General features: G+C 37.8%; 2 protein-coding genes across 2 annotated transcripts in view; one reads left to right on the forward strand and one right to left on the reverse strand.

The window, feature by feature from the left end:
- The window catches only part of LOC134666117 (blood vessel epicardial substance-A-like), a 54,002-nt gene that overhangs the window by 8,902 nt on the left and 18,319 nt on the right, over nucleotides 1-26,781 (forward strand). The window contains exons 2-6 of the mRNA XM_063523269.1: nucleotides 10,253-10,609; nucleotides 12,181-12,383; nucleotides 12,780-12,974; nucleotides 20,282-20,390; nucleotides 22,308-22,419. Coding sequence (XP_063379339.1) covers nucleotides 10,298-10,609; nucleotides 12,181-12,383; nucleotides 12,780-12,974; nucleotides 20,282-20,390; nucleotides 22,308-22,419 — 931 coding nt within the window. The 5' untranslated portion in view covers nucleotides 10,253-10,297. The remainder of the gene's footprint in view (nucleotides 1-10,252; nucleotides 10,610-12,180; nucleotides 12,384-12,779; nucleotides 12,975-20,281; nucleotides 20,391-22,307; nucleotides 22,420-26,781) is intronic.
- Nucleotides 23,462-26,741, reverse strand: LOC134666115 (caspase-like). Its single transcript, XM_063523267.1, has 4 exons — nucleotides 25,988-26,741; nucleotides 24,620-24,798; nucleotides 24,142-24,302; nucleotides 23,462-23,675 (listed from the first exon to the last, which is right to left on the reverse strand). Exons 1-4 carry the CDS (start codon nucleotides 26,145-26,147, stop codon nucleotides 23,552-23,554), a joined length of 624 nt encoding a protein of 207 aa, XP_063379337.1. The 5' UTR covers nucleotides 26,148-26,741; the 3' UTR covers nucleotides 23,462-23,551.

Here is a 26,781-nt window from a genome sequence, read left to right on the forward strand (position 1 = left end):
AACTGGGCAAGTCAAATGTAACCTGCTTTAAGATCTCGCATTTTTTTTAAATAACAGCAATTGTTATAGGTATCCAATAAAGCAAAGAAATAGAGTTTAATACTTGTTTATAATGTTATTTTATTCCTATAAATACATATTTGGATTTTGCATAGAACTTGGCACTCATTTAGATCTCCATTCTTTTTGCGGCGAACCCCACAGCCAAGCATAATTTTTGTATTGAACTTGGCTCTCCTTTTTTACATTTATGTTTTTGATGGGATACCATTAATACAATGCAATTTATACAAAACATAGTGGAATCAATTAACTGAAGATTAATTAAAGGTAGGTACGCTCAAATATATAAACATCTTTTGTCGCAATTAACCCTAAGATCATTGTAATTTGTTAGGGTCATTAAGGTTCGGATAGTTACAGGAACCTAGAGTTTGCTATAGGAAAATCACGAGCAACCACTTCTGCCAGCGTAGGTATGTAAATGTTCGACTAAATATTACACAACACGCCAAATGTTAACGACCAAGCCAGAGTTCAAGGTCGCATACTCAGTCAACTGCCTTCTATCGACTATTGAATAATTATTTCATCATGTTGTTGCTAAGACCCCGGCTTTTATATTGTAATCCCATTTTTACTTAAAGATTTGGAAAATAGACCTTCCTTTCGTTGCCAAATCTAGGGGTTACGTGTGCCAGGTATGAAAGACCTGAATTTTACACAATAACAAGAAAATCCAGGTACTACTTACTTCAGTAGTTTATTTTTAGTTCCAATAAATTGCACTTGCATTGGCGAACCCTCTCGGTATCATGAAGGTGCAACGTGAGAAGGTCTAGCCAGATAAAATGAGAAGCGTCTAGGGCTAGGCAAAATCGTGTAATACTAGAGATATAATATACTTAGACCACTGTAGAAGGAAATAAAACCACGGAATAAATATTAGTACCTACTAGGTACAGAAGATTCACTCTCTAACAAAACGCGCCTGTTACGATCAGCACAGATATGGCCGCTAAGTGGCGACAGCGCTACGCGCGGCTTATGGCTTTCCCCAAAATTGGTGTGGAACGGATGTACTATTAGCTACCTGTAGCAAAGTGACGAAATCGCGGAGTGAACCACGCCTGATAAAACTGAGTGTTGTTCGAAGTCCAACAATCTCTATCAGAATCAGATCAGATCTCTGGCCAAATCCGCACAACACTAGACACCAAGCTACAAGGTGCACCTAATGATATCAATCTGGAATAAATGATGGGACGTCGACAGGCAGAAGATAACGCTATCTCAGGGTTAAATCAAAACCCTCATCAATGAGGATAAAGACTCGAGGCAAAAAGAGGACACACCGTATAATATCGGGCGTTTTCCAATTTGTAAGGATTTAGATTTCAAGCCAGAAACATGCTTGGATTCTTAACTCAGGTTATAACCGGGCGACATAAGTGAAGAAGCAATCAGAAATGCTATAATAGATGCCAACCCTAGGATCGAATTCTAAGACGGTCACGTCACTTGGCACGAATATCGCAGAATCGGCCTGTCATAAAATCGCAGCGGAAAACTTTACGGCGCCTGCAGCTCAGCGGAACAGTAGAATGGGCTTATAATTTAAATGAGGGACAATAAATAGCGTGTATGCATACGGCGGCGTCTTGAGACGAAAGGGTGTAAGTGTGTGGTTGACAGTGTGTGGGTGAGGCTTTTTTGAGGTGGGGTGTTGTGGTGGTGCGGAGGCGGGTAATCCTCGCCGCTTCCGCCCGCGTTAAGTCATAGTGGCGCCAGCGGAGAGTGTAATACGCCTGTGGAGTCGGGTGGGGTCCAAGTGCGCTTTGATGTTATATCTGTGCACTTTTGACTTAGGGAATAAATTAAATTATTTTAATAAATATTATTATTATTAAATATTTAATACATTATAGACTGAAATAGATGTGATATACCTACTTAAAAAAACTTGACAAAGCCCTCCAATGGCAGAAGGTGGGATGAACTTACGCGCTTAAAGCCTTTACCTACCTCTAGGCTACCCGGCCACGGCATTAAGTACCCGTCCGGACGCCTGCTCGCGCTTGCATTTGTATCTATGGTAATATTCGTAATAGACGCGTTTTGTTAGAGAATAAACCTTCTGTACCAAGTACTATTATTTATTCTGTGTCCATACTACTAATTTTGTGAATAATCATAACGCTTATTCGTAAACCGTGTCACCTTTCTGCAGCGGACGTTTCATTTGGCTCCGCGTTACTTTTGGCATACATTCAAATATTCATACTAAAACTACGAACAACATCGATAAATTAGAAAACATTCAATTCAAAAATTTCTAGCGAAAAGCGCCATAAACATTGACGATTTCAATTTTGAATTTGTTATGGTCCTTATACAGATGTAGTCCATACTAAATTGTTTTCCATCGTATTTTCCCGGAAACGTTCGGATATTGTCATGCTACTTCAGTCAACTTCAGTACTTTATGTACCGAGACTGATTGAAAAAACAAGACACGTTCGTACGTTTCCGTGAAAATACGATGGAAAATACTTATGCACCTTACGCCCTATTTACATCTGTGCCTATCTATCGCGTTGAATGATAGTCCCTTTGACAGTTCCGCTTCATATACAAGTCTCTTTAGATTGGGCTTAATTGAAAAAGTAATAGAATAAATGAGTTTTTACCGTATTTTGTTTACTTAAATGTTACATTTGTAAAATATATGAATGTGCTAATCTTCCAATAATGTTTACAAACGCTACAAATATTTTACGTGGCACCTACTTCTTATAATAATACAAATACATAAAGGTATGTATATACACTATTATATTCACACAATATCTAGGTACATCTACACGAGTTAATTTCTCACACATATCCAGTTCATTCACGACAGCTTTGGTACAGTCGACGTCAAAAATATGTTTACACTTTTGCACCTTACTCCTTTGTAATAAGGAAAAAAGTGTAAACATATATTTGACGTCGACTGTACCTAAATAATCTGCAACATTATTGCAAGCGGCCGTACCGTGTACCGTGTCCAACACTTCCTCGCTCACGTGGCGTGGCGTGTTACCGCCAAATCGCATTTGCATCAAATTGCATTACTTCCAGCCACAGTTCATTATGCGCGGTTTCCACACCTAACACTCAAACGACTCATAAATGTTAGCAGAAAATAGCACTTACGGCGTTTTGTTGACAGCTTAAAACGGCGTATGGGTGTTTCAAAGGTTTATACAACCCTTTAACGAGGAGCTGTTTTTATTACCAGCTTCGTTACTCGGTGCGTCAATTTTATTGAAATTGACAGTCTGGTTGGGGGCTAAAATTAACATGTTTTTATTGGTTGGTTTGACATTGTATTTTATTATAAATACATACTTGTAAATTATACGTAAGCAATAAGTGTCCATTAAAGTAATACTTATTGTATTAAATTAGTAAAAAAGTGTGGTGTGTAGTAGTACACACACAAGAAATGAATTTTAATTCCAAAAATTGGGTAGTAATAATACTAATAATTCAAGAAACGTTCTAAAACTATGTTTTGTGTTTGTTTTATACTGTCAATATGTAAGACTAAAACAAAACTAAAATAACACTAAAGCAGAGAAAAACTAAAACAAAAGAAAACATCTCCTGCCTCTAAAAAACAAAGTATAAAATAAATCCAATTTAGTCTTGAGCTTCACAACTTTCGTAGCTACAGGGTTACGAAATGGTTGTGAGCTATGGCGTAGCAGGTGAACGATAACATCTACGAGCTACGAGCGTAGCCTAGCGTATTCTCTTTGCGCACACGCAAACTAGTTTAACATGAACTACAAATTAAACAACTGTGGGTGATCGGGGAGCGCTCTTATACTGGTCTTAATAATCCCGTGTTTCACAAGCAATAGAATACCCCTGACCGACTTTCGAAGGATCGCTATTGGTCTCCAATAGTCTATAAACATACTTTATTTTATTACCACTGTAACTTTTAAATGGTTCTCGTGGTCAAGTTAAGTAATTAACTGTAATGGATTACCGCATCGATATGTTTTATCGGCGGTATGAGGACATTTGAGGACATTACTTTATGAATAAATTATTTTAAAAAGTAATGGAATTCATTAAGTTATGATGATTAAGTTACCCTTTTTTTGTGCATGACTTTACACGGGTTATGGTTATACACAGAAAAACATGATAACAAATGTCGTAAACTTCTATTCTATTGTCTACAGAAGAGTCTTTTTTTCTTAATGTGTTCCCTCCTGATCTACTAAAAACTTGTAGAAAATTATTGAGGGAGCCACTTTCTACGTAACTGTTACATTTTTGACGTAAAATGCTTAAACATGGCAATATATTTATCGATATTTTTAAATTTTATTTAATTTAATTCTACTATTTTATGGCGCACTATACATAAGTACATAATAATAACACAGAAAATGTTTACATGATAGCAAACACAATGTAATCAGTAATCACCACATCGCAAAGTAACAAATTAAAGTACCTATTTAATACCCATCTATCTATCAGCCGTTTCTAATTGGCGGTGCGACGTCTCGCCGTGTTGGTTTTAGACTCATTATTTAATCAATTAAGGGAGGTGTTTGTATGGACGGCACCTGCTCCACGGTGAGTAGGTACAGTCAAGGAATTTAAATTCCGACCCATTTCGTACTTTGTCACAGTGACAACCGTATGAGGTCTCTAGCGGCTTTCATATTGATTGTCACTGTGACAAAGTACGAAATGGGTCGGAATTTAAATTCCTTGTCTGTACCTAGGTATTTTACACAGATCATTCCTCGACTAGATGTAGCAGAAAGCTTAAAGCTTGAAGGTTAGGTATTAGGTATATGAGGAAGTATTGAGTATGTGAACTCATATAATGTACTTACTAAACTTCCAAAAATATGACCACAAAATTTTTACATGACAGATAAACCATATAAAAATGAACTGTCATAGGAACTATCGTTTGACCCGACAGGTATTAGCGGAAGCAGTTATAAAGTTGACCCAAAAATTTTTTATTAAGCTATGAGCTTCATCACATATGTTCCTTGAGTAATTCTAAGCATTTCAAGCCTGGGAGCCAATAAGAAATGTGTGTCTACTCGGATTTGTAATGGATTCAAACTTTCAACCCCTTTTTAACCCTGTTAGGGGATGAATTTTACAAAACGCTGAAATTACTTTTCCTGTCTTTTAATAATATCCCCAAATACAAAGATTCAAGTCCCGCGTTCGAAAATTTTTTTGATATCCATACAAACTTTCAACTCCTTTTTCACCACCTTAGGGGATGAATTTTCAAAAACGCTGAAATTAGTTTTCTTGTATTTTAATAATATATCGTTTTACGAAGTTTCAAATTCCTAGCTTAAAATAAAACTTGAACCCCATACAAACTTTCATCCCCTTTTTAACCCCCTTAGGGGTTGAATTTCTCAAAATCGCTTCTTATCTCTTGTACACTTTATAAATGTAATCTAGTGTGCAAATTTCAACTTTCTATCTTTTGTAGTTTCGGCTCCGCGTAGCAAAAATCTCCAACCAAATTTTTCACCTTTTTACGTTTTTCTTGTAAAATTACTATGAAATTGAAAAAACAAATATCAGCAATGAATTCTACGTCTTTGGTTTATACGAAAATGATACCAAACTTGCCCTAGTACCCACCAGGATCAGAGTAGATTTTTTTTAAAGATGACGGATGGCGGCCGTCTTTGTACCCCACCCTCCCCCCCACTTCACGCTAGAAATGCTTAGAATTACTCAAATATCAGATGTGATGAAGCTCATAGCTTAATAAAATTTTTTTGGGTCATGTATGGCAGCGTTACATAACTGACTCCAGTATATAGCTTCTTTTAACTCAGAGTATTTGCTTCAAGCCTTATTCTAATTTTAATAAACGCCATACATTAGATCTTGATACAAGATGGATGGAATCTGTCAGTGTCATACGATACGGTATGTAGTGATCTAATTTTTGAGTTTAATAAAATTAGAATCAGACTTACCTATGTACGAAATATCATTTGATATTTACCAATCGCTTTTCGGTGAAGGAAGAAAACATCGCGAGAGAATCGGACTAAACCCAATAAGGCCTACTTAGTTTACCCTCTGGGTTGGAACTTGGAAGGTCAGATGGCAGTCGCTTTCATAAAACCTAGTGCTTACGCCAATTCTTGGGATTAGTGCCAAGCAGATCCCAGGCTTCCATGACTCATGGCAAAATGCCGAGACAATGCGAGGAAGATGATTAAACTTAGGGCTTATTTAGACGGCGCGCGAACTCGCATGCGATTTTAGTTACATTGCGGGCCATTGAGGTTAGATCGACTCGGCCGACCGATCATTACGCAATGTAATGAAACTCGCATGCGAGTTCTTGCACCGTCTTAATGAGCCCTAAAGCCCCGTTCGCACGGCAGCTTTTTCAACGCGCGTTAAAAAAGCGTTTGAATGACATAAGTGGATAACCATGTATGTATTCACACGACAGCGGTGGCGCTTTTTATCAAGCGTTGTTGAATTTTCGACTTTAAGCCTTGGTCGTTAAGTCGAATTTAGAGTGTGGACAGATTCAAGCGCTTTTTTAACGCGCTGCAAAGCTGTCGTGCGAATGGGGGCTAAAGAATCAGACCGTGTGTAAACGATCAGAATAGACCTCTATTTTGTTAGTCAACGCACGCCGCCCACGATATTACTTTTCTTCGGAAGTTTCGTGGGAGCTTCAATAAAGTCTTCATCTCGCTCATGCACGTATATGAAACATGAGGAAGGAATAACAGACTTTATTAATTTATTGACGTATTCTTAACTTCGAAGCCTGCAGGCTTTAAAATTTCTCCATTTTAAAGCCTGTTTATTTTGTATTCGGTAACTTTGGTGCGAAAAAGTCACGAAAACGTGTCTAGTTTCATTTATTTTCAGTTGTACATCTGTAAATATGTAGGTACTCTACATACCATAGCAGAACTTATATATGTTTAATAATTAGGTACATATATAATAGGTAGTGTATAGTAGTGAAAATTTTAAACAGAATTACTTACACTTAGTTATTTTTTATTTTTATATTTTCAGAGTAATTGTGTTAAAAGTAAAAAAAAAACCCGCACGTTTCGCGCGGTGTGCCATATTTTTTGTTTTCTTCTAATTTCCTGGCTTCACATCCCCACTTAACACATTTCGCCGATCGCAGAATTCGGTCAACGGAGCCAATTTGTCGCAAGCAAACATTTGCGGGAGCTCGGGCTCCCATAATCCTTTAAGACGACTACAGGCCACGCAATCCGCAACACTCGGACATTCACAGATAAAGAATGACTCAGGTTAGACCGGGCCGTGTCCCGGCCGGAGCTTCCGGAGCTTACTTTTCTATGACATGACAGGCGATCATGTGATTCTTTCCATAGAAAACGATGCCTCGGGAGTTCCGGCCCGGACACGGCCCGGTATAACGTGAGTCATCCTTAAAAGGGCTTATGTACAGGGTAACTTAGGAATTTACCCTTTTTTGTTCACTCCACTTTTTACGAAAATTCTCTAATTTATCGTTGTTAACTACGATAGTGTTAATTAAGAATTAACTGTATTTAGTTTATTAATTTTAAGAATTGTTTAATAATTTTTAAATTTAGATCTTTAAGTTTGATAGGTAATTCAGTTATTAGGTTGAAGTTATTCGTATGTTTGCGTGTTTATCCATTAAATAAAGATACAGCCATCATAAAAAAATGTAGTTACATGAAATAATACATACCTAACTATGACTACGTAATGATTATTCTGCAGATTGAAAATTTTCACAATTATAATCATGCAGTTTTTATTATATCCATACGTTTAGTTCAAAGTATAATAGAGTTTTATCAAATATACCAACTGGAAGAATCACTACCGTAGCTGATAAATTGATCACTTTCTTACGTTTTCGTTTCCCCAATAACTTATGTTTTGTCATAATCGCTTTATCACTCATTGTGATTTACCCGCTGCTTTTGTTCACGTTCACGATATCACTCTGTATACCTACTCACAACATTACACCTTATAAAACAAAGACTCCCACCGCGTATCTATTTGTGTGTATGTATGTTCGCGATCAACTCAAAAACTACTGAACGGATTTTCATGCAACTTTCACCTATCAGTAGAGTGATTTTGGAAGGTTTATGTGTATAATTTTTTACGGGTTTGCGTAACTCGTGCGAAGTCGGGGCGCGTCGCTAGTAAAGACATAAGACATTTTGGAATAGAACTTAAGAAGACTTCACATGCAATTAACAGATCGGGCACTAGATTACCAAGCCTTAATGTTCAAGCACGTTAGCCGTTTCACCCTACACGTGAGTTAGCTAATGTGTTAGAGGGGGTTAGAGCATGGTTGTAGACGACCAGATTGGGTGCAAGATTAACTACTTACTACGTTAAGGCGTCATAGACGCTGCTAATTATTCCACAGACGGAATAAAGGATGATGTGACACAGAGCAAGCAAGGCACTCATTACCAGAGCTCGACAGGGGTGAGCCATTTTGACGTCACTTATGTCAAGTGTAGATGTTAATATAGATACACCTTAGAAAGAAATATTGAAATCAAACTTTATTACTTATAATTAAATTTAATGGGAGCATTTGGATGGATATACATATTATTTGAAGAGGTTTACTAAAAAAGCTTGCTATAAAATTAATTTATTTTATATAATGGCGACGTAAAGACCGTAGCGGAAAGGCAGCCAAAATAAAATAATTTCTTTAGTTATTTTCACTAAAAAGAAAAATGTTTTTTTTTGTAGGACTTTAATACTTGAGTCGCTTAATTACACCACATATACCATCGAATAACAAGGCATGTCCATGTTGTGCAAACTCTGAAAACAGCTCACCCCCACCGAGCTCTGCTCATTACCACAGAATATACATATATTGTATAGGAATGTATGTAATATACATATAATCCTAAATTAATAAAAATAAAACAGCCCTAAACCTAGACTACAATAAAAAATCACCCCTCTTTCTCGCACAGCGCATTAGCATTATAATTCAGCGAGGTAATGCTGCCAGCGTCTACGGCACCTTGTCGAGGGGTGATTTTTTATTATAGTTTAGGTTTAGGGCTGCTCTATTTATATTCATATAATATAATATATCTATGTGATATATGTAAGGTTTACTCGGGTAATTCCGAATGTCGAAAACTGTCGGATAATTCCGAAAAGAGACTTTTATTATGATGGAATTAAGTGTGATTTTCATCTGAATTTCGGAAATATCCGACTTTCGGTATTACCCGAATACACCTTACTAGAAACTTTGCGCTTGTCACGGACACTCGCATATTATTTCCTCTTTATAGTCCGGAATTCTATCTTGCTGGCAGCAGAAATAAAACTTTTAAAATCGTTAACAGTTTTCTTACCCTATTGCGGTTTCACGCCTAGGAACTGTGCCAAGTCACCATAATAATATGGGAAAATCTAGATATAATCTACTTCATGAATTTAATTCACTTCAAGATTTCGCGATAAAACAATGGTATTCGTAGAATTTAACGATGGAATGAAACATCATGCTATTAAGTACGAATGAAAATGATGTTTTTACTATTAAATTTTCGTATAGTCAGGGTTTAGTTTTGATCGGATGAATACATACGCATCAACAGTATAGTGTGACGTCAAAATTATGAGACCTGAACCAAAAGTACGGAGCACGCATTTTTTTTTTAATTTTAATAAATCGCAATCGCAGCCAAAAAAGGCGTTTTCACCGAGTTATCACACAAACAAATTTTCACAAGAATCTTCATTTATCTCTAAAACAAGACCAAATTCAGAAAACTTTTAATAACATTTTAGTCTCGAAATGCGGTCAGGAATACACCTTTAAAATCTGTCGTGCTAATCGTTTCCCACCCTGTATCAATAAATAAATAAATATTATACGACATTTTTTACACAAATTGACTAAGCCCCACGGTAAGCTCAAGAAAGCTTGTGTTGTGGGTACTCAGACAACGATATATATAATATATATAAATACTTAAATATATATAAAACAACCATGACTCAGGAACAAATATCTGTATCATCATACAAATAAATGCCCTTACCAGGATTCGAATCCGGGACCATCGGCTTCATAGGCAGTGTCACCCACTAGGCCAGACCGGTCGTCAAGATTGTATAAATTGACAGTACGAATTTGTTCCAGACACGGGGAGCTCTCAGCTAAGCGAAGTGGGTGACCGGTGTGGTGATGGAGTTGGTAATACTGAAGGCTCGAGCCCAACTGAATCGTCTCGTGTCGGAGAAGCGGAGGCGAGGCGGGGGCGAGGGCGAGGGCGCGCGGCGGCGTCGGCGCAGCATGGCGCACGCGCCTCGCTCGCCCGCGCCCTTACTCGACGCTTCGGGCTACAACGCCTCGGGCTACAACGCCTCGCTGTACAACGCGTCGCGCTTCAACCTCACTTACGACGCTGACTACGACCAGCTGAACGGGAACGCCACGGACGACGATAACCACTGGTTCTGCGCGAAGTGGACCAACGCGCAGCAAGACTTGTTTCAGGTCGGTATCCACAACTAAAGGGGCCTACAGATTACCAGTTCGACGACATCAGCCTGTCAGTTGTTCGGAACCGTCAAATTTTGCGTTTAACTGACAGGCTGATGTCGTCCGGTGGACTGGTAATCAGAGGGCTCCTTTAGAGAGACCCCGCTCTGCCGTCTTAAGCGTCAGCGTCTAGTCAGCGCTAAGGATAATGGTGTTGCTGCACAGTTGCGCCAACAAGTTGACTAGACGCTGACATTCGAGAGAACGCTAGTGTGGTAGTCTTACTCGTTTAGGCTTCGATCTTGATATAAACCCTCCCAGCGAAGACACTCGATGATGACGCTGCTAGCTGGTAGCGTCAAAGAATTTGACCGGAGCATTTATTTCATGGTCTTTGATGTAGTATTAAATCGTGGCACTAGAAAAGGGAGTAGCATCTTGTAGTCCTATAAGAAAAAAAACCAGTGTTGCCCCTAATGTACAGAAACGTGCCCCAAATACAAATTACTTTAGTTTTAATAAAGTAACGTAAATATTAGGTATTAAAGGCAAATGAAATATGTACCATATCATATCCTTGTTAGTATAAGCATAAACTACGAATAAAGGCAACATGAGTTTCACTTACAACGCTATATTAGCATAATATTCTCATGCTCCGTCTACGTAAAAATAATATTGTGTTTACCGAAGTTTTACCGTATATCGTTCTCAATTTATTAAATAGAACAGGCACTTTTAAGCACGTTGATCGACGTCTATTATCGCTTTTCCGAACACTAAATTACACCGATAAAGTTAACATATCTCTTCGAAAAGTGCTTTAAATGATGGGTTTTTGTAACGGAAAAATAATTGCAATTCTCATCTAACATGGAAACTAATTTGTTAAATCGAAGTTGGATTGGATGCCAAAATGTTCGTTGCTGGGCTGTCTATTATCTGTTCCGGGCGATTTATGCATGCCGCTTGGCTTGTAGCTGAACAAATACCTGGGCCCGTACTATCCAGATGGGTTTCATTGTTTTGCGAAACAACGCTTTTTGCTCTTATTTAATGTCTGTTTTAGAAGCCATAATAGACTTGCATGTAGGTTTTACTCGGGTAAGACTAAACCAAAAGGAAGAATCATGCTTTCAGCAACATACCTGTGTGAGATGATTTTTGTACACCGTGTTTTGCTTTATGTTAGCTTTGTCGTACTCGACTGACATGGATTGTATAAGTAGGTACAAAAAAATATCACAGAACATATATAGAATTTTTAGAAAAAATTTGGGTACGGTGACAGCTCTGTCATTTACATACAATTTATACTCTAAAACATAAAATGTATTGAGATGACAGCTACCCAAGCCGTGTAAAAAATACTATAAGTATTAACATTAACACCTTCACTGCGATAGCGACCCCCTATTCTGCCCTCCTAAGCCCAATATAGCGGTATCTCAAAAACAAATGATGTTGAAACTGGAATTTTCAGATAAAGAATGTAAGCTATAATTATGTTTGCATTAAATTTTTATTTGAGATTCCGCTAATCGGCATAGCAGGGCAGTTTGATTAAAATCCATTTTTTTGAACAGGCAGCGAACCTCTGCTTCGCGATCGCGTTCCTCGCGCCGAAGAGCTTCAAGCAGAGCATCCTCGTTCTGCGCGCGCTCGCGTGCGCCGGCGCCGTGCTCATGGCCATGTGGGCAGGCGCGGAGGTGTGCGCGCCTGACGTGCTGGCTTGGAGTCTGGCGTTGGTCTTCGTTAATTCTGTACACACTATCTTCTTGATCATAAGGTTAATATTTTTTGCTACCAATAAAATGGTGTTGAAGTATAGTTTAGAGTACTTACTGGTTTGCAGATTCACGCGAGTCCTTGTGAACTCTGTACTCTCTGTAGCGAGCTGGAAAAAATGCATACCCACTTTATGAATATAATATCATAAAGTGAGTATATACTTACAGCAGCTGTGTATAGATCGTGGTCTGAGCTGAGAATTTATCATTTCATGAAATGATCGGTTGGCCACATCATGAAAAAGTCAAACCTAACCTTACTCGTAGACCGCAACCTAACCAGGGCATTCCAGAAATGACTGCAAACGAAGTGTTAAATGGGAATTTAAAGATTTTAATAAGATCTTTTGTAACTTATGCGGACAGACCGTAAGCTTGTTCCCTTCCTCCCACAGGTTTCTTCCCCCAGCGCTCTCGCTGGAACTCACCGAGCTATACCTCAAGCTCTTCAAGCCGCTTAAAGTGAACAAGAAGCACTTCCAAGAGTTGACGCGCGAGGCAAAAGTGCTGCGTCTGGAGCCGGGCGAGGCGTATGCCGTGGAGGACGTCACGCCCGCGGATGAGAGGCTGTCTATACTGCTGAAGGGGAAGTGAGTTGTTGCCAGTTTCATTCATTCACTCTAGATATATTGAGCCATTCACAAATACACCGAGCTGTACCTTAAGCTCTTCAAGCCGCTTAAGGTGAACAAGAAGCACTTCCAAGAGCTGAGCTGAAGAGTGGAGGACGTCACGCCCGCGGAAGAGAGGCTGTCTATACTGCTGAAGGGCAAGTGAGTTGTTGACAGTCATTCCATTCATTCACTCTAGATATATTGAGCCATTCTCAAATACACCGAGCTGTACCTTAAGCTCTTCAAGCCGCTTAAGGTGAACAAGAAGCACTTCCAAGAGCTGAGCTGAAGAGTGGAGGACGTCACGCCCGCGGATGAGAGGCTGTCTATACTGCTGAAGGGGAAGTGAGTTGTTGCCAGTCATCCCATTCTTTCACTCTAGATATATTGAGCCATTCTCAAATACACCGAGCTGTACCTTAAGCTCTTCAAGCCGCTTAAGGTGAACATGATGCACTTCCAAGAGCTGAGCTGAAGAGTGGAGGACGTCAAGCCCGCGGATGAGAAGCTGTCTATACTGCTGACGGGGAAGTGAGTTGTTGCCAGTCATCTCATTCATTCACTCTTGGCACATTGAGCCATTGAGCCACTGCGCTGTAACTCAAGTTGTTCAAACTGTGCTGCTTTTTGTACTGTTAAAGGTTAAGTGAGTTGTTTTAGATATTGTTAATTTTACTATTCTTTCCGTATTAATACATTGACCAAATCAATCGAATTATTGGATCTGCACTCCCAAAAAAGATGAGAGGCACTGCTCTATATTTCACAGGGGAAATTGAGATGTTTTCGGTATTTTGAAAGGACCCTGCGCTTGGTTTTATAGTTAAATCTGACAAAACAACAAAATATCATATGTACCAACGCACATCTTCTCATGTCAGAGTACATACTTGCTAACTCTTACTTGATAGATATCTTGACAGTAATTTGGAACACGAAGTACGATTTCTTGACATATTTAAACTCGATTTATTTTAACTTGATAGGTGTGCACACACACACAGAATAGCGAACGTATAAGGCAAATTGCATGTGCAATTTACTTGCACATAAAAGTAAACACTTTCAATATACACAGTAAAATAAATAGGTCATGAATATAGCCGTTCTCTACTACACTCATCATATTACGCTCCATGTTGGCAACATAAGACTCTCTGCATTTAAACTTGCCCGCTTTTACTGACTTCGCTGCAGTCATATTTCCTGAAAGGTGTTAGTTACAGCCTGTGCCTTGGGGCACTTTGAGGTGCTTAAAACGTAAAAATAGCACCCCCATTAGTGAGAGGTATATCTGGTCTAGTCTAAAGGTGGAAAATTATAGTTATGCAGGCTTGCCAACAACATGAATTTGGAATTTAAGAACCTGCAAATATCAGTACAGATAAAGTGCATAAATGTTATCCTTCGTATTTTCATGGAAACAATACGAAGGTGTCTTGCTATTTCAGTCAGTCTCGGTAGAAAAACTGGTCAAGCGCGAGTCGGACTCGCGTTTCAAGGGTTCCGTACATCTCACAATTTTCGACAATTTTTTTTGTACGTGTAACATGACGTGAGTGAAACGTCTTGAAAAACCCGAATGAGTCGATCAAGTTTTCAACACATGTAAGATGAAGTTTTCTGGCGTGGTGGCTTATATCTCTGCAAATATGCAAAGTAGCCCCAGCAGACATTTTAAGTATTTTTTCCTAGGAATCCTAGGCTCGAAGAAGATTTTACCAATTTAAGTAAAAATTACGTCCTAAGTCACCAATAATTTTACGTATTGTACACTTTTACTTTCAAGTCAAAATATAGGGACAGTAAAACGTAAATTTCACTTCATAAATACACTATGAAGTCAGGGACTTACGGGTTGAAAATAAGGCGAAATATTAAGTGAAATTAACCTTGAACCCTGACCAATAGGTCAAATCTACTAATAAGGCATTTTAAGTGTATTTGCTACGTAATTATTTCTTATACGGGGACTATAATGTCACGGACTTAATGGTTGAAAATAAGTCGAGATATTAGGTAAAATTAACTTCGAACACTGACCAATAGGTCAAATGTACTAATAAGGCATTTTAGGTGTATATGCGACGTAATTATTTTTTATACGGAGACCATGAAGTCAGGGACTTATTGGTTGAAAATCGGTCGAAATATTAGGTAAAATTAACTTCGGACCCTGACCAGTAGGTCAAATGTACTAATAAGGCATTTTAGGTGTATATGCGACGTAATTATTTCTTATACGGGTACCATGAAGTCAGGGACTTAATGGTTGAAAATAAGTCAAAATATTAGGTAAAATTAACTTCAAAGTTTGACCAATAGGTCAAATATACTAATAAGACATGTTAGGTGTATTTGCGACGTAATTATTTCTTATACGGAGACCTTTAGGTCGTCGATTTTGTGTCGATTTAGCTACTAATTTTAGGTAAATGTTACTTAAAATAGATACCAAATTGCGACCATATAGTTAAAAACACTTGTAAAGTACTATCAATACCATAAAGTTGTGCCGCCATTTTCTTTCATTATAACGAGATGCTAAATATAAATTGCAAAATTTAAGTTGTTTTATATCTTGAATGGTGCCATCACACGGTACTTCATTGTGCTAATATTTAAAATAAAACAATATTTTTGATCGAAACAATACACTCACACACACAAATATTCAATTACAACACTCAATTACAAGCAAATATATGCATTTTGATTTTATAAAATGTTGAAAACTTAAATATTTCAAAAGCCCATCGATAGTTTTGTATGTGAACCTAACATACTGCACGAAAAAAATTTCTGCGCACTAGATTTCACCGTTCTTCATCTCCGTAATCGGCCTAAATTATTTTACATGACTTAGTGGCCGCCATTATCATTGATTAACTTTGAGTTGTTTTCTTGTTAGACATTTTGTTTCTGAGTGAAAAGAATATATAAGCGTAATGTTTGTGTCTCTTTTTCTCTTCATCGCGTCTCATCTAAATATTGCCTCGCAGAGTAATTATATGGATAAAAATATGTCACCATCACGTCTAAAGGTGGTAAAGATTACCAAATGAGTACATTTCAACTACGCGGCACGTCGTGGCGACGTAGAATCCACGTCGGAAACATGACCTAGTGTTGACCTAATGGTTGTAATCACTAATTTACCGTCAATAAATACGTCGCCGGCACGTGCGTTTTTTCCCCATTTATGTCGACTCGACGTGCCGACGACGTCGATTCGACGTGCCTCATTTTGGTCCCCTAAATTGTGCAACCTAAAATAGGTGCCTTTTTCGGAATATTGACCAAAAATGTTTGCTGGGGCTTAGATAGGAAATTAAATGCCGAACAAGAGTACAAGTATCTAAATGCGAAGACTGAAGACCGATCTCCGCGTAGAGCTGAAAACTCGGAGCGTCCGACGGGTCGCGCTTCCTACAACTTCCGCAAGTGTTTTAAAATCGAAGGCCGAAGAGAGTTAATACCTACAGGGTGGCCAAAAATACGTGCATTCCCGTAGCCAGGGAGGGTTTGGGATTATACTCGTACCTACTGAACAACATTTACTATGGGACCCAAAATCGCGAAAAAAATGTATTCTCCCATAGAAAACGGACCAGCCAAAACGTATGAAACAGCCAAATTTTTCTTCGCTATTTCGGGGTTGCACGTCGGCAACGGGAATTCGCTTACTTTATTTTTTGGCCACCCTGTATAGTGCTTTTTAAAACACGTGACAATACCTAGTAAGTAGTAACCCAATCAATCAGTACTACAAGTACCATTGCGGCTGTGTGCCAGATACAGCCTAGTCGCATTTTTTATCTTCAGTCCGACTCACGCTTGAAGCTAAAGGCACGCCTCTTCGGGAAGCTCCGGATCTTCGGCCTTATGCGGATATCGGCCTAGGGCCTTCGCAATAGCTGTCTACATCACGTTTCACTTAAACCATTGCGGCTGTGTCCCTAAAAAAATCTAGACCGCATTTTTAGGGTTCCGTACCTCAACAGGAAAAAACGGAACCCTTATAGGATCACTCGTGCGTCTGTCTGTCCGTCCGTCTGTCACAGCCAATTTGCTCCAAAACTACTGGACCAATTAAGTTGAAATTTGGTACACATATGTAAGTCTGTGACCCAAAGACGGATATGTAACGTCAACAAATAAATTTTAAACATAGGGGCTACTTTTGGGGGGTAAACCATAAAATTAAAAATCAAAGTTTTGCAAACTATATCGTGTTACATATCAAACGAAAGAGCTCATTGTGAGAATCCCAATTGCATTTTTTTTTTTAATTTACGATAAAAATTTTAGAAGTTATTCAAAAAAATAGACAAAAAATGACCATTCCCCCCCCTCTATCTCCGAAACTACAAAGTCTAAAATTCTGAAAAAAATACACAAAATAGTCCTTTACCTAAAGATGACAGGAAAACCTATTAGAAATCTAGAGTCAAGCGTGAGTCGGATTTAAGAACAAAAATGCGGTCTAGGTTTTTTTAGGGACACAGCCGCAATGGTTTAAGTGAAACGTGATGTAGACAGCTATTGCGAAGGCCCTAGGCCGATATCCGCATAAGGCCGAAGATCCGGAGCTTCCCGAAGAGGCGTGCCTTTAGCTTCAAGCGTGAGTCGGACTGAAGATAAAAAATGCGACTAGGCTGTATCTGGCACACAGCCGCAATGGTACTTGTAGTACTGATTGATTGGGTTACTACTTACTAGGTATTGTCACGTGTTTTAAAAAGCACTATACAGGGTGGCCAAAAAATAAAGTAAGTGAATTCCCGTTGTCGAGGTGCAACCCCGAAATAGCGAAGAAAAATTTGGCTGTTTTATACGTTTTGGCTGGTCCGTTTTCTATGCGAGAATACATTTTTTTCGCGATTTTGGGTCCCATAGTAAATGTTGCTCAGTAGGTGCGAGTATAATCCCAAACCCTCCCTGGCTAAGGGAATGCACGTATTTTTGGCCACCCTGTAGGTATTAACTCTCTTCGGCCTTCGATTTTAAAACACTTGCGGAAGTTGTAGGAAGCGCGACCCGTCGGACGCTCCGAGTTTTCAGCTCTACGCGGAGCTCGGTCTTCAGTCTTCGCATTTAGACACCTGTACTCTTGTTCGGCATTTAATTTCCTATCTAAGCTACTTTGCATATTTGCAGAGATATAAGCCACCACGCCAGAAAATTTCATCTTACATGTGTTGAAAACTTGATCGACTCATTCGGGTTTTTCAAGACGTTTCACTCACGTCATGTTACACGTACAAAAAAAAATTGTCGAAAATTGTGAGATGTACGGAACCCTTGAAACGCGAGTCCGACTCGCACTTGACCAGTTTTTGTTCTTAAATCCGACTCACGCTTGACTCTAGATTTCTAATAGGTTTTCCTGTCATGGTAAAGGACTATTTTGTGTATTTTTTTCAGAATTTTAGACTTAGTAGTTTCGGAGATAGAGGGGGGGAATGGTCATTTTTTGTCTATTTTCTTGAATAACTTCTAAATTTTTTATCGTAAATTAAAAAAAAAAATACAATTGAGATTCTCACAATGAGCTCTTTCGTTTGATATGTAACACGATATAGTTTGCAAAACTTTGATTTTTAATTTTATGGTTTACCCCCCAAAAGTAGCCCCTATGTTTAAAATTTATTTGTTGACGTTACATATCCGTCTTTGGGTCACAGACTTACATATGTGTACCAAATTTCAACTTAATTGGTCCAGTAGTTTTGGAGCAAACTGGCTGTGACAGACGGACGGACAGACAGACGCACGAGTGATCCTATAAGGGTTCCGTTTTTTCCTTTTGAGGTACGGAACCCTAAAAAGTACTGAAGTTGACTGAAGTGACATGACAAATATGAACGTTTCCGAGAACATACGATGGAAAACAATTATGCACTATAGTTCGTTTTTTTGCATTAGAAATAAGGTAAACAATCTTGATGTGTCTTTTAGTTGAAAAACACATTTTAAAAATAAGTTACGGCGAAAGTGTAACAATTATGAATCTAATACGATCATTTATATTCTTCTGCTTTCATAAGTAATAGTTTTTGATTTTTAGAAAGCGTTTTTCAGTTAAAATACATGTCAAGATCGCTTACCTTCTTGCAAGTTCTTTCTAATGCTAAAAAAACGAACTACTTATACATCTGTAGGTATTTAGGTAAACTCGAATTTTTGTGTCGGTCTCGCATCGGTTTATTCAGCCACCAAAAACGGTGTCTCGCCGGTACATCAAAAATCATCTGCAATAACGAAAGGGTCAAAGATAATATTTGATTCAAACATTATTTATTGTTATAAAGGATCATTTCCCTTAAGTTTACCTTTTTTTACATATTTTAACTTAAATACGCAGCTACCAAAATACTCAGATATTACCGATGTGTAGTTAAATTACACATTGCACAGATAAACAAACCAAATACGCAATGAAATGTATATTTGTGGCCAAGCCTCCAAACAAAGGAATGTTTACAAACATTTGTTGAATGTTTTCATCACGTCAGTTGAAGTGGTTAACATTGTTTACTATGTGTTTTATGTAATTAATTAGCACTTATTTGCACCTAAAATGTTTATCTAGAATAGGGCGTGGCTTAGGTCACGCCTGAAATTAAAATTGCTGCCACGCTTAGTGTTAGCACTTTCAATTCCCTTAAAAGCCGACTCAGCTCATATATCAAGAGGGAATTGACTCGCCTTGCATGTTATCCATACTAATATGAAAATGCATAAGTAACTTGGTATCTCTGTTTGTTATATGAGTCATACAATTCGAATGTACATATATACTGACATCAAACTGATACCTAAAGGATGTCATTTAGTTATCATGTGTCTATCGCGCCAATACATGTACGGTCAACTACGAGCGAAATTTAGAATAGAATAGTTTTTTTTCGTAAACACACAGACAATGGACATTAGACATAGATATAAAAAAACATAGTGAAAAATAAAGTGTCACGAAATGGCCCCATCTCAGCATGTTGCAGGCGACTTCCAGCGCTGATCTTCCGATGAGACCATCAAGTGAGAAATAATCACGGAAGGTAACAGACAAAAAAAAGAAACATAAAATAAGCCGAAAAATAATATATACATATATATACTAATACAACATGACGACATAAGTAAACACATGACACTAAGTTACAGTAAAATTAAACGGATCAACCGAACAAACTTGTACCGATATACTTACAGACTGTTTTGAGAAGTCTGTACATGCTTTTATTGTTAAAGGTAATGAAGAATGTCACTTTTTCCAGAATGCGGGTCAGCTGTGACGAGACGCACTTGCACTTCATCCAGCCGTACCAGTTCATAGACTCCCCGGAGTGGGAAGCCAACCGCGAGCAATCCGATGACGTCTTCCAAGTATTCATCATTTTTAAAACTTGTATTACTGATAATACTTAGTGCTCGACATGCTAATGCCCAATAGATGACACCGTGCTGTCACCTCTATTGACAATGAGTCGAGCACCAGTAGGTACCACCACATTATATTTAAAGAAAACTGGAAAAGGAGCGGCATTAAAGATTAAAAGATCTTATTTATTTCCTCTCTTATAATATCTTGACGGTCTGTTAGCCTAGTCAGTCAGTAGTGACGACCCTCCGTACGAAGCACCCGGGTTCAAATCCTGGTAAGGGCATTTATTTGTGTGCACAAATACTTGTTCCTGAGTTATGGATGTATTCTGTGTATTATTTATACCTATTTAACTATTGTATATATTATTGTGTAGAACCCACAACACAAGCCTTATTGTGCTTACTGTGGGGCTAGATTGTTACGTAAGATGGTCTATTAATATTTATTTTAAAAACGTAATTTTTACAAATCAAAATCAATTAATATTTGTAATGTCTGATTGCTGGGTAGGTACTTCGAAATGTGTGATGTACGTAAAACTAGGAATTAATTATGCTCTCGACTAAATTTATGTACCTATTTACGAGAGATTTTGCACTTTTCAAGTTTTTACATTACCTATAAGACATTACACTTGTTTGCACAAACAAAGTCATTACGTTGCCAATGTTTTATGCAAATTATTTCCGGAGTTCCTAAATTCATATTAGAAGGCCCGCCTCATGACAAATGGTGGGCGCACTTGGGCAAGTTCCAAATCTCGAAATACCCTTTTACGTAATTCGTTTTGATTTGAAATGGTACGGTATTTATACCGGCTTTCTAATTTCACTGGCGAATCGGTTTATACAGGTATAAGCTGAGTGCTTAAGGGATAATTGGATTATGAGTCGGGTAGATGTTTGTGTTATGTTATGGACAGGTGGCTACTATGATGGGCCCATTGTAGGCATAATCAATCACTTTAGAGTGGAGAAAGCATGACAAACTAGGTACCTACTTCCTCGTCGCACACTTGCGATATATAATTGTAATATGGAGCTCGAAAACCATACGAAAGGTAATCACGGTCCATGTTCCGGGTAATGTAAGTCTATTCACTGGTACATTGAATAAGCCCACTTACAAAATGCTACACCGTTATTGCTTATCCTCACCTAGAGCTTACATTTAAGGTATAATCCATTGTCTTTTGATTTGACCTTTGGGCTTGGTGTTCATTAAAATAGATCCCGGGAGAGATTACGGGTAAGGCTCGGAACCTTAAGCAATTAGTATTTTAAATTAACTTCATTAATGTACAGTGTATATTGCTAGATTTATAGTGTACATTGTACACTATAAATCTAGCAATATTTATACTACAATACCTTAATTAATTTTCGTAAACGCTCCAAATATTGTTTAGTCTCTTTAAGCCGTCAAGATATCATATAAATATCATGTGATAGAGAAATTTCCAGTTCTTATTATTAATCTGGATGAAATAAACCGATATAACGTTTTGACATTTTCCATGTAATCAACTATACGAGTATACAACTATTGTCAACTATACAGGGTGTTTAGTATATCGTTTGCCAAATTAACAAGGTAGATAGGTTGAGTCATTTGCTATCTTCTCAGGCCTAGAAATGTTTAAGTTGGCGTATTTTTTTTTCACTTCTATGTCAGTTTTTCGTAAATTTCAAATTTTTACTTGCACAGTAGTAAAAAGAACATGGCCAATTTTGTTGCATGAGTAGTTAGAAAATGACTCAATCTATCTGCCGTTTTAATTTGGCAAACGATGTACTAAACATCCTGTATAAGTAGGTACCTACACTAATCATCGACAACATCATTATAATCATGTACATAAATAGATACCGCAAAATTGACCTACTGTTGATTATCCGATTTTTTTTAAAATCCAGGTGACCGTGGTGGCCGAGGAGGTGTGCACGTGCGTGTGCTGGCCGCGCATGCGCCTGGAGCGCGTGCTGCGGCACCGGCCGGCCCTCAAGGTCGTGCTCGACTGTCTCATAGGTCAGTACCCTCTATGGTCTAAGGAGCTTTGCTATCTGCGACTTTTACAAGCAAACAACGCATTCATTTATTTAAACTGCAAAACGTAATTCAAGACCAAAAAAAGTAAGACAATGTTGCCACTGCAATAATTTGTTTCTTAAATAGTAAATTCATTTTGATAAATAATCACGCTAAGATAATTTATTTATTAGTAATTTTACTCCTACGATTCAAAAAAGCACTTTTATTTAAGTACTTATTTTTGCATCCATACAAGACGCGCTAGTAAAAAAGTGGCAACATTTTCAACATTTTTTGGTCTTGAATTACGTTTTGCAGTTTAGTTAAACTTTATTGCACAATACAAATAGTCAACCATAATATCGATACCGATTATCGAAGGTGCAGTGAGAAAAATATTTCAGAAAACATAGCAATTATTAACATTTTTGGATTAGCAACATTATTTACAATAATATTTAGTGTTTGTTGGAATTGTACGATGAGTATTAGTTGTTAGGTTAAAGAAAAGTACAGTCATCGATAAAACAATTTTTAAAAGGCGCGCGTTTGATCACTGCGCGATTCCATTACGACACTTAGCAGTAGGTAATTATGTTATCCATACTAGTATATCCATAATATCCTTAACATATTACACTACTACTACTTATACCAAGTATCGCAATTGAAACTGACTGCCGTATTCGAACTTCAAGATATTCACAAGAGACGACACCTACTTTATCCATTCTAGATACGTTATAGTTTAGATATCAACTAGTTCTATTTTGCAGCGCAATTCGGGGAACCAATGTCACTTTTACGTTAGATAAAGATATCTATTACTTAGACGTGAATTAGATCTCTGAGTCATATCTTGTGGAAATCGTTCAAGAGTATCTCCAGAATCGGTCAAATGTCAAATTTGACAGGATAGATCTTAAACATATCGTTATCGTATCTTGGTGATGTCTAAAAGATATCTAATAGAAGTAATAGATGTCTATTTCAAAATCCGAATCGGGCCCCTAGGCCACATTATAAGTATATCTATTGTCACATCACAGTACAGTTAGTAGGCGGTGTCTTCTTAAAATATAACTTCTTGAGTAATGTTGAGGTAACTACCGGCATTTGCTTTGCCCCTTCATATTCCTTTTGAGCGACGATGCTTCGAACTCTTCTGCACAGCTTCTCGAAGTGGTCTGGCGGCGTGCAGTCTGATTTGTTCGCAAAGCGTTTGTATGAACCACGTGCCCTCTTCGACCACCCTGAAACATATTTTTTTGTTATCTGTTGACGACGAACTGGGCTATAACCGCGAAAATCGAAGTTCGCAAATTGCGGGCATTTTTCTCTGTCACTCTAATTACGCCTTCATTGGAGTAAAATAGAAAGATCCCCGTAATTTGCGAATTTCGGTTTTCGCGGTAGCCCCTCTGGATATTGACATAATAATGTTCGTTATGTATGTCCTCATCAGTGGCCAATTAGAGCCAACTGGAGTAGCCTTATACATTGGATTTACGTACAAACATATTGCCGAATTTTGCGGGGAGGTGAAGAAATAACTCATGCAAAACATTATTTACGTGCACTGAGCCTGTGCTCGCACAGGTTTGCATTTTTAGGGTTCCGTTCCCAAAGGGTAGAAACGGGACCCTAATTTATTAATTCGTACGTTTCCGTGAAAATACAATGGAAAATAATAATGCACTACATCTGGTTAATACTCACCTGATAGACGCTCGTCCGAAGAAAGAGCTATGAAACATGATTATATCTGAGTCCATGGGCCTGCGATATTTGTCTAACCGTACTATTGCATCTAGTTCGACAGTTCGGACAGGTTTAGGTACACCTTCCACAACCGCAGCTGGCTGGTGGCCTCGACAAGCCTACAAAAAAAATTTGTAGTAATATAAAATGAAATCGTTTGCCAAATGTCATTATAATATTATTCGGGTATGGGAAAACATAATCATAAATTATTTAAAACATAATAAAAACAGTTAAATTAAAAACTACCTAATAAAAGAAAAATTGACTTAAGTCGCAGTCACTCGGTAGGGTACCCAGTAGGCTAGCCGCATTGTATGTGAACTTACACGCAAACTTACATTAATATTCTGTTTTGTTTTTGTCTAGAGACAGACCATGCATTTTCTGGGCAAGCCGTTTTCCATAGGCTTGGTTTGGTTTATGATATTCTTACCTGAATTAAGAATATTATTGGTTTTGCCACTAAGGTCGGATTTGAACGAGCGTCGAAGCAGCCGATGACGTCTCGCTCCCAGTAACGCGTGTCATATGCTCTCAAATAGCCGTTGTCTTGCCCGTGAGTCAGGATCGCCACGCATATACAGCCGCTGCCACTGAAGTCCCTTCTACTAACTGAAATTAAAGGAAATTTCATTACATTTTGATAATGGGATGTGGATTACCCAGGCAATCAATCAATTTGTCGACTAGTCCAAACGGTGTTTTACAGGTGTTATAATATCAAATATCACAAAACAATAAAAGAATGTCAGATAAAGATTATAAGTTAATATATTATACATAAGTTTATAATACATATATAATAATATATACATTTTTGTGAACTCAATATTTAAACAAATATATCTTAAAAGCTATAGTAATCTTTCACATCTTTCCTTACGGAGGACCACCTGAATAAGCTTGAGCGCCTCCAGAATCTCTGCATAAGGTTTATATTTGGCCTGCGCAAATATGACCATGTGTCACAATTCCGTTCTCAGCTCAAGTGGCTTCCTATTCGACTTCGCCGTGACTCTCATGTCCTCGCCCTTCTCTATGGCATTCTCTTTAACCCCGCTACACCACCTTATCTCAAAGAGCGTTTCAAGTATCTCGCTTCTATCCGATGTTCTCGGACTCATATTCTTGCTCCTCCTTCATCTACTTCAAAATTTTATAACTCCTCGTTTACCTTCCGGGCTGTTCGGTTGTGGAATGCTTTGCCAGTAGAATTAAGATTAGCTAAATCTCTCCTCATTTTCAAAAATCAGCTGCAAGTATACTTTTTATCTCTGCCTTAAGTTGCCATTTTATATATTGTATATATGTAAGTATAAAATATATATTATGTATATTGTATATTTATTTGTGTATTCGGTTTTGTTGTAATAGTTGTATAAGTAGTATGTAATATGTGTGTTTGTGTTTAATAGTCTCCATATTTCACTCCGTGCACTATCTGTTGACTTTTGTTTGAGTTACACATTTCCTGCTACCCAAAGGTTGTCTGGAAGAGATCGCTTTTTAGCGATAAGACCGCCTGTTGTTACCGGGTTCTATTGTAACACTAAAATTTCTTTGTAATTTTACATGTATGTAAGATGTATGGTTATTGGTGCAATAAAGAATATTTAATTACTTACTTACTTACTTACATAGTAATATCGGTATGTGTATGATTTGCACAAATATTTATTTATTTGGTAATGCTTTTGCGTCTTGATATTGTCATTTTATTTATTGCCAATATTGCCATATATGTATCATTCTACACGTTTCACTAATCACTAAGACTTACTAACGTCGATTCGATACTTACATTTTTTTAGTTCAGCAAACAAATTATTCTCTGTTAGATCGTTATAAGTAGTCACATGAAATCTATATTGCTTGAAAGTATGTTCTAATGCTGCTACATCTAGAGATGCACCTCGTCTTTTCCGTTCGCTCATAAAGTTTTCATGGTTGAAAATAATCATATCATTTCTTTCGAATTTTTCTAATTCGTACGTTGCTGACTCTAAATCTGACTGAGATGTGTTGCTCTCGTCTATATGTAATACGTCTTTATAATATTCGATTAATGTTCTTTCAAAAACTTCCTCAATATTATTTGTAATAAACTCGTTATCAGCTACTTTTGTGTTTTTATAACCATCATCTGTCTCATGTTGCTTTTCAGCTGCTTCTGATGGTTCATTGACCCCTTTGTCGGTCACGAAATCTTCTAACGTAGAACTCGTGTTGTCCACAGTATTTGTGTCAGCTTTGATTATTTTCTAAGAACCGGTACTAGATTCTTTATCAGATGATCTATGTGAAGATTCTTCCAGGCTCAAATTGAATGCTTGACTCATATTTCACTTTGAATACGAACAATCATAAAGACAACTGTATTTGACGTTAATTTAGGTTACGTAGATAATACTCGTAAGTGAACCATTTATTATCCCTGTGGAACCATGTCTGTAGCAGCATGTTAGTATACTAATTATGACGAGAGTTACTTTTATTTAAAGCTAGGGCTTTGTCTATTTTAAAATGTTGCAACCAAACCACACAGTACACGCGTATGCATTCTATTGAATGCGGACGACAATTGAAGATAAGATA

Source organism: Cydia fagiglandana, chromosome 7 (genome assembly GCF_963556715.1).
Source record: "Cydia fagiglandana chromosome 7, ilCydFagi1.1, whole genome shotgun sequence".
In the NCBI taxonomy this organism is placed as follows: Eukaryota; Metazoa; Arthropoda; class Insecta; order Lepidoptera; family Tortricidae; genus Cydia; species Cydia fagiglandana.

Bases quoted from the DNA above. Each gene is read 5' to 3' on its own strand.
- LOC134666115 (XM_063523267.1), bottom strand. From the start codon at position 26,147: ATGATTATTTTCAACCATGAAAACTTTATGAGCGAACGGAAAAGACGA. The intron at 24,303-24,619 runs GTAAGAATATCA...TTTTTTTTGTAG, and splicing joins CAATAATATTCTTAATTCAG to GCTTGTCGAGGCCACCAGCC. The intron at 23,676-24,141 runs GTGAGTATTAAC...AATATGTTTCAG, and splicing joins TTCGGACGAGCGTCTATCAG to GGTGGTCGAAGAGGGCACGT.